We start from the raw sequence: 19,467 nt of genomic DNA on the forward strand, positions 1-19,467 counted from the left end.
AAGCACCAAAAAACGCCAAAAACGGTTACCTATGCCAAACGGTTTCTTTCCTCGCGCCGAACCGGGTTTTATTGCAACTTTCCTGTGCACGCCACTAGAGCAAAACAAAAAAATTGGAATTCTGTTTTTACCATAACAAAGCTTCCCTGAAATTTTCAGCTCGATCGGTCCATAAAAGTGGCGCTCGGCACTAATGGGTTAAACTAGCGGCTATGCCCCCTAGAGGTAGGTTTGGAATATTAGCTTAAAAAAGAAAAAAAAATATCAGGGGTAATTTTTATCTTTAATACCCTTTTTGAAACCTTCCCAGGATCTAGGAAAAATAAAGAACCATATAAGATTAGCAGTTAGCAAGATCCTTTGATAAAGACAGACATACATCCTTTAACTTTTTATATAAGAATTTTATTTAGGAATTTTTAAATAAATTCCTCTAATAAATATCTATAAACATATGTTGATAATAACTTGATTTGTAGATGTAGTTATCACAACTGAATTTTCTGACATAATTATTGCTTATCAACAAAACTTTACTCTACAAAGATGTCCTTGAAATGAATATATTTCCTAAAAAAAATAGTAGAACTTAAATTATAAAGAGAAACATAATTTTAGTCATTATTAGTAATTACCCCTGAAAGTAGTTAGATAAATTTGCAAACACAATATGGGGCCATATTTGTTGTGACTCCAATAGTTAACACTGTATACACATGATTGTTTTATTCCTTGCTTCAAAACAAGATCCCATCCCATCCTAAATAATACATGTATAATTTGTGATACAAGAAAAAATTATGCTCGATGTTTCTGCATAATTCCAATTTTCTCTCATTCATATAAATTCTAATCATGAACTTTAGGTAATGTTCATGAATATAGGAAATATTTTTGGTTGGGTTTCATAAGATTTTTAGTTTTTACACTATTCCCAAATATTAATAAATTAATAATAAACAAAGACTTTTTTTAGTAGTAGTCTCACTCTCATTGTTCAATTGACCACATATATTTCTTTCCAACAAAATTATCACAATTTCTTAACTGTAGATACTTGCCCTGTGGGGTTCTCTTAATATATACTTAACTAAAGCATCACAAGAAAGACTATTTAAAAGTTATAAATAAGAGGGTGGCATTGTTTGTCCCACTATCAATTATAAAGAATATTGCCACTGTATGTAAAAGTATAAATCTAGCTTGAAAACATATGTGGAGCTTTAATAGGACACATCACATAGTAAACATAAACATAAACATAAACATATTTATTTGGGCATAAAAATTAAACAAAAAAAAGTCATGAAATCAAAAAAATATAATATACAATACAATTAAAATTACTATAACAATAAACAACCTAAATCCTAATCAGTTCTGCCCGGGTAACCATGAATAGATCACTATGGATCTGTCTACTTTGCCCAAAATATATCAAACAAGTAAACCCTTTAAAATAAAAAAAGTTTAATGAAAAAAAGATGAATATATTTGTATACATTATTCTACAATAATTATCTTATAATTTTCATTTTTGTGAATAAAATTCTAAATGTCCCAAAATTAAATTAAACTATAAATATACAAGTACAAAAAAATTTTTGCAGTGTATTATTATTATTTGTAGGAGGAGGGAAGGGATTTTTTTTATCTCATTTTCATCTATCTATATATTTATACATCAGTCCATATATCTGTACATCTATCTATCTATTTTTCTATATATCTTTATATCTATCTATCTGTCTATCTATCTATCTATCTATCTGCCTATCTATCTATATATCTCTCTGTCTATATATCCATCTATCTATCTGTCTATCTATCTAAATAAATGCTATTTACATTTTGTGTTCATCTCACTTTTGGCGTTCAAAAATTACATTTTTAGATTTTTGGTCAAAATAACCGGGTTTTTACAGCAAAACCGGGTTTTAACGCCGGCGGAAACCGCCCAAACGGGTAATAATGCCTGGTTGGTATTTATGGCCGAGCCGAACCGGGTTTTTTTGCAACTTTCCTGTGCACGCCACTAGAGCAAAACAAAAAAATACGAATTCCATTTTGACCATTATAAAGCTTCCCTGAAACTTTCAGCTCGATCGGCCCATAAAAGTGGCGCTCGGCACTAATGGGTTAACTCTCTTTCTATCTCTTCTTCTCTTTTCTCTTAATCTCTTTTTCCCTCTTTCTTATTCATTCTCTCTTTCAACTTTTTTCTCTCTCTCTTGGTCTCATTCTCTCTTTATCTATCCATATAAGTCTCTCTCTATTTCTCTCTTTCCTTTTTCTCTATCTCCTTTTCTCCTTCTCTCTCTCTTTCACTTATTCTCTATGTATCTCTCTCTTTTTCTCTCTCTCTCTCTCTCTCTCTCTCTTTCCCTCTCTCTCTCTCTCTCTCTCACTCTAACACTCTCTCTAACTCTCAATCTCACAATTTTTCTTGCCTGTGAATCACAGAAAATATTCATGTTTGTAGTATGTACATATATACAGGGAAGAAGTGGGCATTGGATTGTTTATCATACTAGTCCCCAATGTTTTATATTGATGTTTTCTCAATTGTTCACTTAATAACTTTGATTGAATATTGATTTGTTGGTTTATTGAGTTTAGTGTCCAAATGTTTCAACCACTAATTGTAATCTATTGGTCAATGTCTTATCCCTTTAGATCCCTGACAGATATTGGTACTGGCTTGATGGGGCCCTGTGCAGTCATACAATGAGATGATGTCCAGGGATCTAAAGGGATAAGACAATGGCCGTTAAATTGATGTGCATCTCCAATGATGATACACAAAATAACCAATTCTGTTAATTACAATTAGTGGTTGAAATGTTTGGACACTTAAGTTTATAAACCAACAAAAAAGTCCCCAAAGATCTTGGGCCAATAAATAAGAAAAAATTAATATAAAAGTTTGGGGACTATTGTAATAAACAGCCCAATGTCCACTCCCTCCCTGACAAATATACTTGGGGCCCTGTGTGATACAATAGGATGATGTAACACATTAATTTGGGATAATTTTATTTATCCATGGAACAAATAATTCTCCCCCTTGAATATTATTTGAGTCCCCAAAGTTGTTAAGCCATCAAATAAGAAATCTTTTATTTCAAAACTTTGGGTACAATTGTAATAAACAGCTCAATGTCCCTTCCCTCCCTGACAAATCTAGTTGGGGCCATGTGTGATATAATGGGATTGCCGTAAATTTATGTGCATTTCGAATAATGATAGACAAAATTACCCCCTCTGAAGATTCCAATTAGTGGTTGAATATAACCCTGAAAGATACATTTTTACTTGAGAGGGGGGGGGGGCTTGTGATGCTCAATTAAACATTAAAGGCTTAGTTAAAAGAAAAATTATTATGTCATAGCTATAAATGGACAAATGGATTTATTAAAACTTGGATATTACACCAGAATTTCATGTTTTATAGTAAAATTAACTCTGTAGTGGGCTAAAATAACAATCTCCCCCATCTAATTCTTTTACCCCTTCCCTCCCTCTTACTGGATAAACGGCCCAACCAATAAATGTGAGGGAATATTGGAGGCTAAATTGACAACAAGTTTTCTCCTGTCATAATATCCATGTATATTTTACATCCATTTAGCTACATTACTGAAACTGGGTGCGGCTTTTACTAAGATTGGATACACAGATTTATATCTATAATACAAAGTAGCTTGATGTCTGTCTGTCTGTCTGAAGCTTAAGATCTCAGTAACCACTAAACTGATTGAGATCTACTCTTCAGGGAATATACCTAATGGTCCTGTGGTGGTTTTAAGCTATTATCTTGAGGGTTGGGACACTACCCCAATCTTCCAAAAAAATCCATCCATGTCTTTTTGTATCATCTGTTTTCACAAAAAAAATTCTGTATTTTTTTGGTGGGAGGAGGTGTTAAAAAATGAGAGGCTAGGGGCGAAGCTGCTAGTATAAAACAATGTAATACAGAATAATTTGGGGCCCTACATTATTGCACAGATCAAAAATAAAAAAATCCTGCTTGGGGCCCTTTATGAGCCATGTAAAACGTTGCATAAGTTGGAATTTTTATCTTACAAAACAAGATTTACAGGGGACATGGAATTGTAATATTCAAAGAATTTTTCTTCATTTTTATGTTTCTTAAGATATTGACAAAAATAAGAATAACTGAGTTATAATAATTATTTCTTGCATTGTATTATAAACAGCTTTCCGCAGATATAAAATATACAATTATAAGATTAAAACAAGTTTTTTTAGCCCAAAGATTCTGAACCCACAGGCTAAAAAATTGGTTCTAATTTTTCATATTTTTATATTCATAGAAAACTAAATATTTTACATATGGCTGAAAACAGGTTCTAATCCACTGGATATTAATCGGTTTTGAAGTGATATGGTAAAACTTTGATAGTTTTATATTAGAAACCCTCTCTCTTGAGTAAAGAGAAAATTTCCATTTTTTATCAATTAGTTCATTTTATATAAACTTTATCTTTTGTTATAAAATACATGTCTTCATTTTGGAAAATAATTTTCTTGCCATACTAGTTTTCTCTTTCTAATTGAGCTGAGGCTCTAGTTACATAATCATCAGGGATCTACAGGGATAAGGGACAATGGCCAATGAATTGATGTGCATCCCCAATGATGATAAACAAAATAACCTGTTTTTTAGATTACAAATAGTGGTTGAAAAGTTTGGACAATCAACTTAATGAACCAACCATTAAAAATTTGATTAAAATAAGAAATCTTTATTTCAAAACTTTTGGGACTAGTGTAATAAACAGCTCAATGTTCCCTTCCTCCCTGCATAACCATTAGTGCTAGATACAAGTTTTAGTAATACATCATCTGTGAACCAGCCAACTCTTAACATGAGAAGACTTAATTTTGTATGTTAAAGTTAATTATTTAGCAAAAGTGAAGGTTTTCTATAATTAGAGTCAGTCCGTCCATTTGTCCATAAGCCCATGGAATGTTTAGCTCTTTTGTTTATTTTGGACAGGTTAGAATTGTCCTATCCAATTAAAACTTTGCATGATGATTCCTACAACAATTAGGTATGATTTAAAAAGCGTAGCAACTCTATAATCGTTATCAGAATGTCCATACATCCATTTATAGTATGTTGATTTTTAACTTTCTTTGACAAAAAATTTTTATGTGATGTAATTGATTTTTGGAATACTGATTCCTAGGACAACAAAGTACAATGCTATCAGCAAAGCATCCCTATACTCAAGTCCTAAAAATGTGAGTATGTCTTTAACAGTATCCTTTAATTAAGTAATATTGCAACAAATGGTTCTGAGAAAATAAGTATCATATTTTATTAAACCTTTGGAAACTTAAATTAGTTTGAAAGCGGTTTAATTTTAAATTATTAGGAGGAAAAGTAGATTTTTTAAAGTTATATACCTAACACCTGTTGGGGGCTGTAACCTTGTTGGGTCTATATTTGTGGTCCCTAAACCTGCAGGGCTAATATCTGCTTTATTATGAAGTATCCAAATATGTAGTACTAGCAGCTACACCCCTAAAGGCCATTAATGCCCCTTGCAATGGAGGGAGGGGAGGGATATGGGAAGGTGATTTCCACTTACAATTTTAGTTTTGAAAAAAAAAAAGTTGCAGCACCCTATTAGGAAGGTAAAACTAGTAAGTCATACAGTGGATCTGCCTAGCAGGACTTTTCTGGGTTTTTTTTGGCAATTTTTTTTAAGAGGTTTGTGTTTCCAATAAAATAAAAAAAGAACTGTGAATTCGAACCATATTTGTTCAGTGGTTAGTGCGACCCTTTAAACAGTCAGAAAGACTCTTACCTTTTCATAAGGATTATGTAGCAGAATTTTTACATTTAAACTTTTTTACCCCTTTTGAATTCTTTAGAATGTTTTAAAATTTTAGTTTCAGGTATTTTAGAATTTATGTTTTTGAATGTAAATAAATTTACGAAAAAGAAATTATCATATTTTTAGTCAATGATAAATTTTTTTCTGTCTTTATAAGGTTTTCCTGTTGGTCCTTGCACATCAAAGTATATCCTGTTCCACAACTTCTCCTCCTCCTGATGGTATACCAACTCCTGAAGAAACTACCATAAGTGAACTAGAAGCAAGAGATTTAGAGTTAGGTAATATATAGTTTTTTATTTAATTTAAAAAAATCAATGTCATATATTAATTAAAGACTAGCATATGGTCTAAATACATGTAATTGATTATTCTTACCTAAATAAAATTTTATATAAAGTCAAATCAAAAGAAAATTAATTTTACTGATAAATAAAACTATTTTCTATTCATAAAATGTTTGTCTTTATAGATATTATTAACAGAAGGAATAATTGTACAATACTTTTTCTTCCTTGTTTTAAATCTTAGGATATGCTACCCTCTTCTTTGAGCATATATCCTAGTTTAATTGTTTTTACTTTAAGATTTGGTTGAAGCATCTAGAAATGGTGAAATCAGTAGAGTCAGAGAACTAATAAGAAAAGGTGTTAATGTTGATGCTTATGATAATGAAGGTAAAGATATAGATTTTTTTCATTTATTTATATTTGATTAATTGTTTGAATTTTGCTTAAGATAGAATGATTAGTATTACAAGGTTTATCTTTTTTTTGTTTCTTTTCTTTTAAAATCTTATTAACCCATTAAAATCCATTCATAAGATAACATAAAGATAAACACAATTTTGACATACTCTACTTACTATGGATAATTTGCATGCAAATGAAAAGATTTTTTGTTATGAGCACTATGACAGAAAATATGAACTGCTCATATAAATAGATGTGTCAATTTTCTCACCCATTATTTAATGATATTAACCCTTACAGATCTGGGGGGGGGGGGGTGGGTCATATTGACCACCCCCCTCTAGTTTTTTCAATGCCATTTTTTTTGTATGTAAGATGGAGAGTTGCGACTTCATGACTTTTTAAGTTTAGTAATTATACGTCGACAAGAGTTGATTTTATTAGGATATCTGGTCTGTGTCGGTCGTGGTGTCCGGTAAAAGTTGGTTGGGTAGCACCAAAATTTAAAAAAATTCTAAATAAATCTTAATTTTTACATTATGACTTTTGTGTATAAGGTAGAAACCTAATTTTTTTGGTGAATACTGAGATGACCTTATGAGAAAAGTGGTGTTATGACCATTTGACCGCACCCTGACCAACTTTATGACCAATTTTTGTCCGGCTTTTACTACAGACATATATCATGAATATCATGGCTTCTATTACAGATAGAGACATAAAATTTTTTTTGGTAAATCCTTGAGCAACAATAAACAGATAAAATATTAATTGGCGATGCCAACCAACATTTTACCGCCGTAACTGGCGATGATCAGTAATTTTTTGGTTATGAAAAATAAATTTTGTACTAATATTTGGTCATCCTAGCTGCAAAATTGGCCGCTCTACAGCTGTTTTAAAATTTAGCGGCTGGCTGCTAAAAAGCGGCTAAGGAGCGGCCTGACTGCTATGACTAGAAAAAGTAATTTTCTCTAAAAATACACATGAACCACCAGAAAAAAGTTTACGTCTTTATCTGTAACAGAAGCCGAGATAGAGGGGGGGTCAATATGACCCCCCCCCTGGTCTATTAAGGTGGGAATTGGGGCCCAATCTGTAAGGGTTAAATAACTCACATTTAAAAAAAGTATTGTTAGAAAACTTTATTTGTTTTCTTAATTCAAATGAAAAAGTTATTTTAAATATATTGTTATTACACGTTGCTTATATAATCATATTTCTTACAGCAAATATAATCAAGAAAAATTGTAAAAATTATCAGGGTTTAGGAAAACTGCATCTTTCAGTTAATCTCTGTTTTATTTATTTACATCTCTGTTTTATTTATTTACAGTTTTCTTTTTTGCTTGTCTAAAAAGTCTAAAAAGGTCTAAAAAGACAAAGAAAAATAGTTTGATTTTAAGAATATATCAACAAATATATTTAAGGGCAAAGTATCTAAGCTCTTAAAAAAAAAAATTTTCTTTGTTTTTCATACTTTTTTAATGAATATATAATGTCTTTCTGATAAGTGAAGAATAATATACAAAGAAAAACATGTTTACTAATTATTTCTTTTTTATTAAACAAAAAATATCAATTTTCATGGCAAAAAAATTGAAGTGGTGATTTGTGAATTTCAGGCTGTTTTAATCTTGTTTACTCTCCCCGTTAATTATTAAGGATTAATTATGACAGTTACTCCTCTCCATTTGTGAAGTTACTTATCATGCTTTCAGAATAGAAAAAACATTATTTCAAAATTTTTTTTAGTCTTTTTTTTTGTTATTGAAGTTACAATTGTGAAACAAAACAATTTTCATGTTATATTCCTACTTATTAATTTGGTTGTTTTATATAATGTTTTAACCACCCTCCCATTAGAAATCGTCCTTAAAAAAATAACACCCCCACTTCCAAAAAAAAATTAATTTTTGTTCTTAACAAAAATTTAAAAAATAATTTACTGTAATTGTATCTATCTTTAATTATTTATCAGAACATGGGGCTAGGATAATGATTGTTTAGCTACACAATATTTGTTATTGTATGATATTTTCATATATAAGACAAATGTATGTTTATCCAGGAGTAACCAGTCTCATATGGGCAGCAGTTGAAGGACACACTAATATCCTGAAGATTCTGTTAGAAAATGGAGCTGATGTCAATTTAAAGGAAACTAACGGTCAGTTTGTATATTTATTCTAATTGTATCTATCCATGTACCTTTTAATTATTTATTAGAACATGGGGTTGATGACTATTCATAGGAGAATAATTGTTAGCTACAAAATACTTTAATTGTATATAATGTTTATAGATTAGACAATTGTATGTTTATCTAGGAGAAACCAGTCTTATAGTTGCAGCATTTCAAGGTCACACTGATAGTGTGAAGATTCTTCTAGAAAATGGAGCTGATGTCAATATACAGGATAATGATGGTTAGTTACACAATTTATTTTAGTTATATCTATCCATCAACTTTTTAATTATTTATTAGAACATGGGGCTGATAACTATTCATAGGAGATAATTGTTACCTACACAATACTTTTATTGTATATAATGTTTATAGATTAGACAAATGTATGTTTATCTAGGAGGTACCAGTCTTATGTATGCAGCATTGAATGGACACACTGAAATAGTGAAGATTCTAATAGAAAATGGAGCTGATGTCAATAAACAGGATATATATGGTTAGTTTCTTAATTTATTTTATATGTATCTAACCATCTACCTTTTAATTCTTTATTAAAACAATTGTTAGCTACACAATACTTTTATTTTATATAATGTTTATAGATTAGACAAATGTATGTTCATCTAGGAGCAACCAGTCTTATACTTGCAGCACAGAAAGGACACACTGAAATAGTGAAGATTCTAATAGTAAATGGAGCTGATGTCAATAAACAGGATATGTATGGTTAGTTTCTTAATCTATTTTAGTTATATCTATCCATCTACCTTTTAACTCTTTATTAGAACATAGGACTAGGATGATGGCTTTCTACACAATACTATTATTCCTTCATTTTTTTTCCCAGGAGAAATCTGTCTGACAGATAGACCTACAGAAAATTTTTATTTTTATGTAAATTAGAATTCTCTAAATATAAATTTTGGTAGCAACAGCTGTACTTGACAGGTCAAGCTGCAGCAATTGGTGGTCCGCAGGGAAATTTAAAATGTAATGTGAACTAATGCTAAAAGTTTAAAATTAATTGTCCTTAAGTAAAAAATTAAGTTTACATGAGCTATGACCTGGAGGATATGAGAACCTGAAATTGACTTGAATTCCTAAATTACATAATAGGATGTTCAATGCTTTCTTCTATCTTCTAAACAAAGAAGCTACATGGAATTTTCTACTATTACCATTCACCCTGTATATATCTATTTACAATTTATCTTTTCTGTCCCAACTATTTTTGGTCAAATATTTAGTTGTGAATCTAAAATGTGTATTATAGAAATTAATGTGTCTAGGTTTCACAGCACTTGATGTGGCATTTCCTGGAGGGCATACTGAAATTGCAAAAGTACTCAGAGAAAATGGTAAGTCCTATTCTTGTTTAAGCCTCAGCTGTTGCAGGAAACATGTTTTCTTTCTCATTTTCTGTTTTTGCTCTAATACACTGAACCCTAAATGAGTTCTCAATGGTTTGTGGATAAAGGGAGGGTTGACCATCTTACAGTTGAGCTAGAGTGCTGAATGTGTTTTTAGTTCTGACTTGCTTCCTTACCCATATTATCAAGCAGCCCTTATCTGTAGGTCCCTTTTGTACCTATAAATTGGCTCCTGGTAGATAAAGAATAATGTGGTTTCTTAATTTTTAGAGAGCCAGACAAGCAGATAGACAGATAAACAAGTAAAGAGTATTGGGGCTACAAATTTAAGAATGACATTGACAAACTTTTTTGATACTAAATTGATATTCCCTATGTACCAGGATCTATTAATAATTTTGTGACACTTTGGTAACTTTAATTGGTCACAATGACCACTGACAGAAATACAGATATTAATATCTACATTCTGTTATTTTATTTAATTTAATGTACATAAACTCTCAAACAATTAGAATTGAGAAGCCTTTAAGAAAGCGAAATATATTTTCTACAACAAGTGTGTTCTTACAGTGTAGTTAGCTTTAGCCCTGAGTTTTTTGTAATTTAAATATGTAATGAATATTTCAGGAGCTAAGAGAGGAAGAGATGTTGAGTAAATGAACAACAGTTAAAATAGGTAAAAAATTATATAAATTTGACATATGCAATCATGCAAAAAGTAAAACCTAAAAGGGGAAATATTCGCTTTAAATCATTCAAGCTGAAATTTCATACTATGTTTAAACAAAGATTAATATACCAAATCCCCACATACTTTTTTTTATTTTCTTTTGTAAAATATTTAAATCTATGGATAATTTAAGCCCAGCAAATCTTTTTTAGTAGCAAAAATACTCTATCTGTCTGTCCGTCCGTCTGTAATTATTGAATTGGGGGAAACGTTATTTTCTCGGATCCTATTCAAGATAGACAGCTGAAATTTTTAGTGAAGATTCCCATGCCATATGCCCATATAATCTATACATTGTTTTGTCCATCTGTCTGTTATTTGGTATGCTAGATCGATTCCTAGATTCTTAATTTTTGCATCTCCTTTTCAAGATAGAGAGCTGAAATTTTCAGGGATGAATTAATTTTACATTCTATATATTTTAACCAAGTTTCATTAAGATTTTTGTATTAATTGGGGTTTTAGATCGATTCCTAGATTTTCAAGCTTTCATGATTTAAATGTTGCGTGATTTTAAAAGCTATGTGATTTCTTGCTTTTATCAAGCTTAATGATTTTTGTCTGACACTGCTCTATAGTTCATTTTTTCCAGATATCCATTCATAATTTTTGAGCTTCGCTATTTATGGATGTTGTCATCCTTATTTTTTGGTTGATTTGTTTGTTATTTTCTTATAGTATTCAATGTTTATACTTTAGAACTGACAAGGGCAGCAGATAAAGATCCTTCACAGAACACATTTTTTATTAACTATATATATTACTATTTACTCAATTTTCATCTAGTTACATATGCAATAATAATTATTCTTCACATCATATTATAAACAGCTTTCCACAGATATAAAATGTACAATCATAAGATTAAAACCAGATTTTTTAACCTCAAGATGCCAAAGGCACTGGATAATAAACTGGTTTTAATCTTATGATTGTACAATTTTATAATTGTAGAAAACTATGCTAGACATTATTTTTTGGTATGGCTATGAACCAGTTCTATTCCATTCATATTAATCGGTTTCAAAGCAACACAGGAAAAAAACTATTAAACACCTGAATGGATCAAATAGGGATTAAACTTAACCACAATCTTAGAAAAGATTTGAATATTGGTATATCATTATATGAGAAAAAAAATGAATTAAATATACAAGGAGTTATCATAATAATAAACAATCTTATAAAATATACATGATCCATTTTTGCCAGTTCAAGTTTTATTTTGCAAAGGAATTTTTCTTTGTGATCTCTGATTTTTTCAAATTAAGAGAAATTACACATCAATGTAATATTAAAATATCTCAAAAGACACAGTTTCAATATTCTTAATCTATTGAAGATAATAACCTAGTTTTCTGACTAATTGGTCTTTTATATCTTGTTGAATATCTCAATTACATTAAGGGACTAAGTGTTTACTATACATAGTATTGAAGCAAATTGGCATGAATTTTGTCTAAGTAATAAGAAATTGATATTAAAGGTATAATTTGGTCCAGTTTACTAACAAAATTATCTAGATTTTTGGGTGTTAAAAACTTAAAACGTCAGGTATCAGGATCCAAGCATAAGAAATTTTAAAAAATAATACTTTGAATTTAATCAATATTGTTTGTACTTTCTAGATTCTGCCAGTTTGATTTATTATCTGTTGAATATACAATTTTTAACATGGAAAGAAAAACAAAGTAGCTAGGTTGTTGTGACTTCACATTAACTTTTCTCCTATTTCTAGCCCCTGGGGGGGCTCTAAACCTGCAGAGCCTATTTCCTAACCCTGTAGAGCAATCATTAACATTTACCTAACCAAAAATAACCTATCTAAAGCTACTGTGTAAATATGATGAAACTTGTCACTTCATTTTCTTTCCATGATACTATATATATTCAACAGTATCGTGTTTTTTTACTATATTTCATATATTATTATGCTGATTTTAAAAAAAATATTGCAAATAAAATTAAAACCAGCCCAACATCTTTAGTTTTAAGTTTTTTTTTATACTAAAACCTGGCTATTACAATATTTTTAATACTTATCTTATTTTTTATATAAAAAACCTATTCAATTGCCAGGATAATTTAATTTTTCCCCTTATTTCCACAGATCTTTAGACTGTTGTGTAATTGTATTACTTTTGAAACAAATTTTATAAAAATTCCGATTATTTATTTGCAATTATTTTTTTCTAAACATTATATAGCTAGTTATTTACAGATATATTAATCATTAAAACATATTAATTTAGTTTGTAAGTTTATATTTTGTTAAATTGTATCAATTCAAATCTATACATTTTTTTCTTATAAATTTGTAAAAAGTGATTTTTTGATTCAAGTTTAATCTAAAGCAATATTTATAAAAAAAATATAGATTTGGATACTTTAAACCTTTTGATTATTAACATTTATTAAAATGGAATAATTGACCTTGATATATAACCAATAAAATTATTAGCATTCAATGTTTTAATTTTATCATTTTAATTATCTTCTGACAGACAGATTTCAATTTTTTTTTTACTTATCTCGGTATGGCTATAGATGTTGGGGGGGGGGAGGGAGGGTATTAGGGCATGGAGAAGCATTGGGCTGTTTATTACACTAGTCCCCAAAGTTTTATAATAAAATTTCTTATTTCTTGGCTTAACAACTTATATTAAGGTTTATTGGTTGGTTCATTAACTTCAGTGTCAAAACATTTCAACCACTAATTGCAATCTACAGAAGGGGTAATTTTGTCTATCATCATTGCGGGGATGTACATGAATTTAAGGGCCATTGTCTTATCCCTTTAGATTACTGATAAAATATACATTTTCATCCTAGAATTTTATAAAAATAATATATAATCAAAATAAATAGGTATTTAACAAGGATGAAAACATCCATAAAAGCGAAGCACTGAAATGGTAGGACAAACGGACATTAACACTTGTATAGTGTCAGAACTGAATAATCAGAATATAAAAGTATAAGAGTCGATGCAAAATTGTAAATAAATTTGTTGAAAAACTGCTTGTTTATGGACATACTTACATTAAGGACTTGATTATAGAATTGCTTTGCTTATGATATTGTTCTTTGTTGTCCCAGGAATCAATATATCAAAAATCAGATCAAACGGATAATTAGATCACATAAAAATTTGTTGTTAAAAAAGTAAAAAAATCAACATGTTTAAAATAAACGTACTGACATTTTGGTAATGATTATATAGTTGCTACGCTTTCTAAATCGTAAAAACTACTACAGGAATCATCATGCAAAGTTTGAAATCGATAGGACAATTCTAACATGCCTAAATTAACGAATAGAAGCTATCTATCTTGGACGGATGGACTGACCCTAATTATAGAAAAGCTTTGCTTTTAAAACTAGGGATATATGATTCAAATAAGAATGAAAAAAAAATTTGCTTTTCAATAGCTGATGTTCAATGTCAGACATACAGCATGAATTATAGAGAAGCCCCACTACTAAAACTAATATCTATAACTGCACTATTGTCAAATGTTTTAATCACCAAACCTTTGTAAAGTTTCTATGATTTTGAATAGATAGATACAAACGGCCTCTTAAGCTTCAGTTACTTAAATGTATCTATATAATATTAGCAAAACATATTTTAATCACTAAACCTTTCTCAAATTTTCGGAATAATATAAAAGATAGATAGTTGGATAGATAGATAGATAGTTAGAAAGATAGAAAGAAAGATGGTTAAATAGATAGATAAGTTTTAGCTTGATAAATATATTTTAATCACTAAACCTTTCTAAAATTTTAGGATTAATATTAGATAGGTAGATAGATAGATAGATAGATAGATTGATAGATGGATAGATAGATTGATTGATAGATAAATAGATAGATAGATAGATTGATTGATAGATAGATAGATAGTTGGATATATATATAGATAGAAAGATAGACAGATATATAGATAGATAATAATTCTACCATTCATCCATTGTCCCTGTAGGGAGAAGAGGGGGGGGGGCATTAGACTGTAATTAAAGTAGATAGATAGATAAAAATGAATTCTTAAACTTAGTTAGATAGATATATTATAATACTATTTATTTTTAAAAAATATTTTAATCACTAAACCTCTCTCAAATTTTAGAATTAATAATAGATAGCTAAATAGATAGATATATAGTTGGATAGATAGATAGATAGATAAACAGATAGATAGATAGACAGATAGAAAGATAGACAGATAGATAGATATATAATAATTCTACCATTCATCCATTGTCATATCCCTATAGGGAGAAGAGGGGGGGGGGCAAATAGATAGATATATTATAGTATTATAAGATAGATAGATAAATGGATAATTAGAAAGATAAATAGATGTTCAGTTCAAATAGATATATAGGTAGGTAGAGGATTGATAGATGGATAGATTTTCATATCCCTATAGGGAGAAGAGGGGGGGGAGGCATTGGACTATAATTAATGTAGATAGATAGATATAAATGAATTCTTAAACTTTAGTTAGATAAATATATCATATATATATATAAACAAAAAATATTTTAATCACTTAACCTTTCTTAAGTTTTATGATAAATATTATATAGCTAGATAGATAGATAGATAGATTGATTGATAGATGGATAGATAGATTGATTGATAGATAAATAGATAGATATATAGATAGATAGATTGATTGATAGATAGATAGATAGTTGGATATATATATAGATAGATAGATAGATAGATAGATAGATAATAATTGTACCATTCATCTATTGTCATATCCCTATAGGGATAAGAGGGGGTGGGGGAGGAGGGGCTTAGACTGTAATTAATGTATATAGATAGATACAAATGAGTTATCAAACTTTAGTTTTAATCACTAAACCTCTCTCAAATTTTAGAATTAAAGTTGGATAGATAGATAGATAGATAAACAGAAAGATAGATAGACAGATAGATAGATAGACAGATAATTCTTACATTCATCTATTGTCATATCCCTATAGGGAGAAGGGGAGGGGGCATTAGACTTTAATTAAAGTGGATAGATAGATACAAATGAATTCTAAAGCTTCAGTTAGTTAAATGTATCTGTATTATATATTAACAAAAAATATTTCAATATTTTAAACCTTTCTCAATTTTTAGGAATAATATAAAAGATAGATAGTTGGATAGATAGATAGATAGATAGAGGGATAGTTTGATAGATAGTTCGATAGATAGATAGATAAGTAGATATATAGATAGATAAGTAGATAGATAAATAGATAGATAGATAGATAGATAGATATATATATATATAGATAGATAGATAGATAGATAGATAGATAGATAGATAGATAGATAGATAGTAGATAGATAGATAGATAGATAGATAGATAGATAGATAGATAGATAGATAAATATATATACATATAGATAGATAGATCCAAGTTATAATATATCCATTAGATAGATAGAGAAATATATATAGATAGATAGATAGATTGATAGATATGTAGATAGATATATAGATAGATAGATAGATAGATAGATAATTAGATAGATAGATAGAAAGATAGATAGATAGATAGATAGATAGTTATATTAATAGAAAGATAGATAGATAGATAGTTATATTAATAGAAAGATAGATAGATAGACATATAAATATATAGATAGATAGATAGATAATTAGATAGATAGATAGATAGATAGATAGATAGATAGATAGATAGATAGATAGATAGATAGATAGATAGATAGAAAGATAGATAGATAGATAGAAAGATAGATAGATAGATAGATAGAAAGATAGATAGATATATTAATAGAAAGATAGATAGATAGACAGATAGATAGAAAGATAGATAGATAGATAGATACATACATAGATAAATAAAAAAGATAGATAGATAGATAGATAGATAGATTAATAGATACATAGATAGATAGAAAGATAGATAGATAGACAGATAGATAGATAGATAGATACATACATAGATAGATAGAAAGATAGATAGATAAACAGATTGATAGATTGATAGACAGATTGATAGATTGATAGATTGATAGATTGATAGATAGTTACATAGATAGATACATAGATACATAGATTGTATATAATAATCAGCTCATTGTCCGACCTCTCTCTGAATCTTGTGTGTGAATCAGTGGAATCTGCTTGATATCCGCTGGATTAGAACCAGTTCTCATTCATACTATCCGCATAATATCCAGCAGAAAGCTGTCTATAATACAATGCAATTTTCTTGGTGAGTAACATGTGTGTGAAACAGTGGAATCCGATTAATATCCGCTGGATTAGAACCGGTTCTCAGTCACACTATCCGCATAATATCCGCGGAAAGCTGTTTATAATACCTATTTCCAGACTGTTGCCATCATATTTACTCTTGACAGGGATCTAAAGGTATAAGACAATGGCCGATAAATTGATGTATATCCCCAATGATGATACAATGTCCTTAAACAATATCCTGTATTTAAGCAGTTTTTCAGCATATTTATTTACAATTTTGTTTTGTTCGACTTTTATACATTTATATTCTGACATTCTATCTACAAGTGTTAATGTGTTGTATGGATATTGTCATCCTTGTTTTTCTCAAAAAAATTTTAAAATCAATGACATAACACGCCCATCCCCCCTCCCTCCTAATGTGTATCAGGTGGGTTTAACAGGTTTTATGAGGATTATAAGGGATCTAAAGGGATAAGACAATGGTTGATAAAATGATTAACATCCCCAATTTAGATACATAAGATATTATTAGTGGTTGAATCGTTTGAACACTCAACTTTATGAAATAACCAATCAAAATTCACCAATGTCCCCAAAGTTGTTAAGCCAACGAATAAGAAAAGGTTATTATAAAACTTTGGGGACTAGTGTAATAATAAATAGCCCAATGTCACCTTCCTCCCTGGGGTTAGGGGGGGGGGGTAATAGGGTGGGGGGAAATGTCACATTTTTTATTTTTTATTATATAAAGTAACAGGATGTTTGTCTGTTTGTTTGTGCTGAAGTATCTAAAGGGATAAGACAATGGTTGATAAATTGATGTACATCCCCAATGTTGATCCACATTATATAGATTACAATTAGTGGTTGAAACGATACATGAGATAAAATTAGTTGTAAAAAAACACTCAATAACGTTATTATAAAACTTTGGGGACTAGTGTAATAAACAGCCCTTATTCTCTGATATATTAGATACATTTTATTTTTTATATTCTTATAATAAAGTAACAGGATGTTTGTCTGTGTATCTGTTTGTAAAGAATATCGCTACCAACTGAATCGAAATGGTTCTTCTTTTCAGTGATTTACAGCTTCACATATGTCCTGGGAAGTTTTATAACTTTTTTTGTCCAAAAGGAAATCGCCCCAACAAAAAAATTATCCCTCCGCCAAAACAAATTTAATTTTTCTTTCTAAAATTAAAATTAACAAGGATGACAACATCCATAAAAGCAAAGCGCTGAAACGGTAGGACAAACGGACAGTAACACTTGTATAGTGTCAGAACTGAATAATCATAATATAAATGTATAAGAGTCAAAGCAAAATTGCAAGTGAATTTGTTGAAAAACTGCTTGATTCAGGAGAATGTTTATGGACATACTTACATTTTTAGGACTTGATTATAGAGTTGCTTTGCTTATTACATTATACTTTGTTGTCCCAGGACTCAATATACCAAAAATCAGAACAATCGGATGATTAGATCACATAAAAATTTGTTGTTAAAAATGTAAAAAAATCAACATGTTTAAAATGGACGTACGGATATTTTGTTGATGATTATAGAGTTGCTAAGCTTTTTAAATCGTACCTAACTATTAAAGGAATCACCTTGCAAAATTTGAAATCGATAGTACAATTCTAACATGCCAAAATTAACAACAAAAAAAGCTATCCGTTACGGACGGACGGACCGACCCTAATTATAGAAAAGCTTCGCTTTTAAAAATGGGGCATAGTAATGAAATATTTGTTTGTGTGCTTTTTTATATAAAAAAAATTGGTTGTTAAGGTGCCTATAAAAGCGTCTTTACAATTTACTCGACACAAGTTAGGGTCTGTCTCTGATAATTCGAGTACTTTTTAGTATCAAAGCTACTCTATTATTCACTATGTCTGTCCATACGTCTGTAATGCTATGGGGAAAATGTGATTTTAAGGAGCATAATTAACTATAAACATCCATGGCGGTTTAGCAAGTTTTTAGCTATTTTTATATTTTTAAAATTTTTTTTTGTGCTTTGCTTGTTATGGTTGTGTCATCCTTGTTATGATTATTTTGCACAGTGAGCGAGTAAAACATCTGAAATTTAACTTTTAACATCGTTCTTAGCTTATACCTACTAGCCCATCTGAGGTCAAATTTTAGAAAGATAATTTCCGCCGAGAGATATTGGACAATGGGCTGTTTGTTACACTAGTCTCCAAAGTTTTATAATTACGTTTTTCTGTTTGTTTGCTCAACAACTTTGGGAAAATTCGTAATTTTGATTGCTTGATTCATTAAATTCAGTGTTCAACGTTTCAGCCACTATTTTTACTCCACAGAAGGGTTAATTTTGTGTATCATCACTGTTAATTTTT

At 29.6% G+C, this 19,467-nt stretch overlaps 2 protein-coding genes across 8 annotated transcripts in view; both read left to right on the forward strand.

Moving 5' to 3' along the window:
* Positions 1-13,324, forward strand: part of LOC145307226 (uncharacterized) — a 57,138-nt gene extending 43,814 nt beyond the window's left edge. The window contains exons 8-13 of the mRNA XM_080149603.1: positions 8,893-8,991; positions 9,151-9,249; positions 9,381-9,479; positions 10,043-10,111; positions 10,754-10,802; positions 11,556-13,324. Coding sequence (XP_080005729.1) covers positions 8,893-8,991; positions 9,151-9,249; positions 9,381-9,479; positions 10,043-10,111; positions 10,754-10,782 — 395 coding nt within the window. The 3' untranslated portion in view covers positions 10,783-10,802; positions 11,556-13,324. The remainder of the gene's footprint in view (positions 1-8,892; positions 8,992-9,150; positions 9,250-9,380; positions 9,480-10,042; positions 10,112-10,753; positions 10,803-11,555) is intronic.
* LOC145307377 (uncharacterized) overlaps positions 1-19,467 on the forward strand; it is a 449,599-nt gene that overhangs the window by 284,047 nt on the left and 146,085 nt on the right. The gene's annotated exons all lie outside the window — the stretch shown is intronic.

Source organism: Acartia tonsa, chromosome 15 (assembly GCF_053477335.1).
Source record: "Acartia tonsa isolate MP-2025a chromosome 15, ASM5347733v1, whole genome shotgun sequence".
Classification (NCBI taxonomy): Eukaryota; Metazoa; Arthropoda; class Copepoda; order Calanoida; family Acartiidae; genus Acartia; species Acartia tonsa.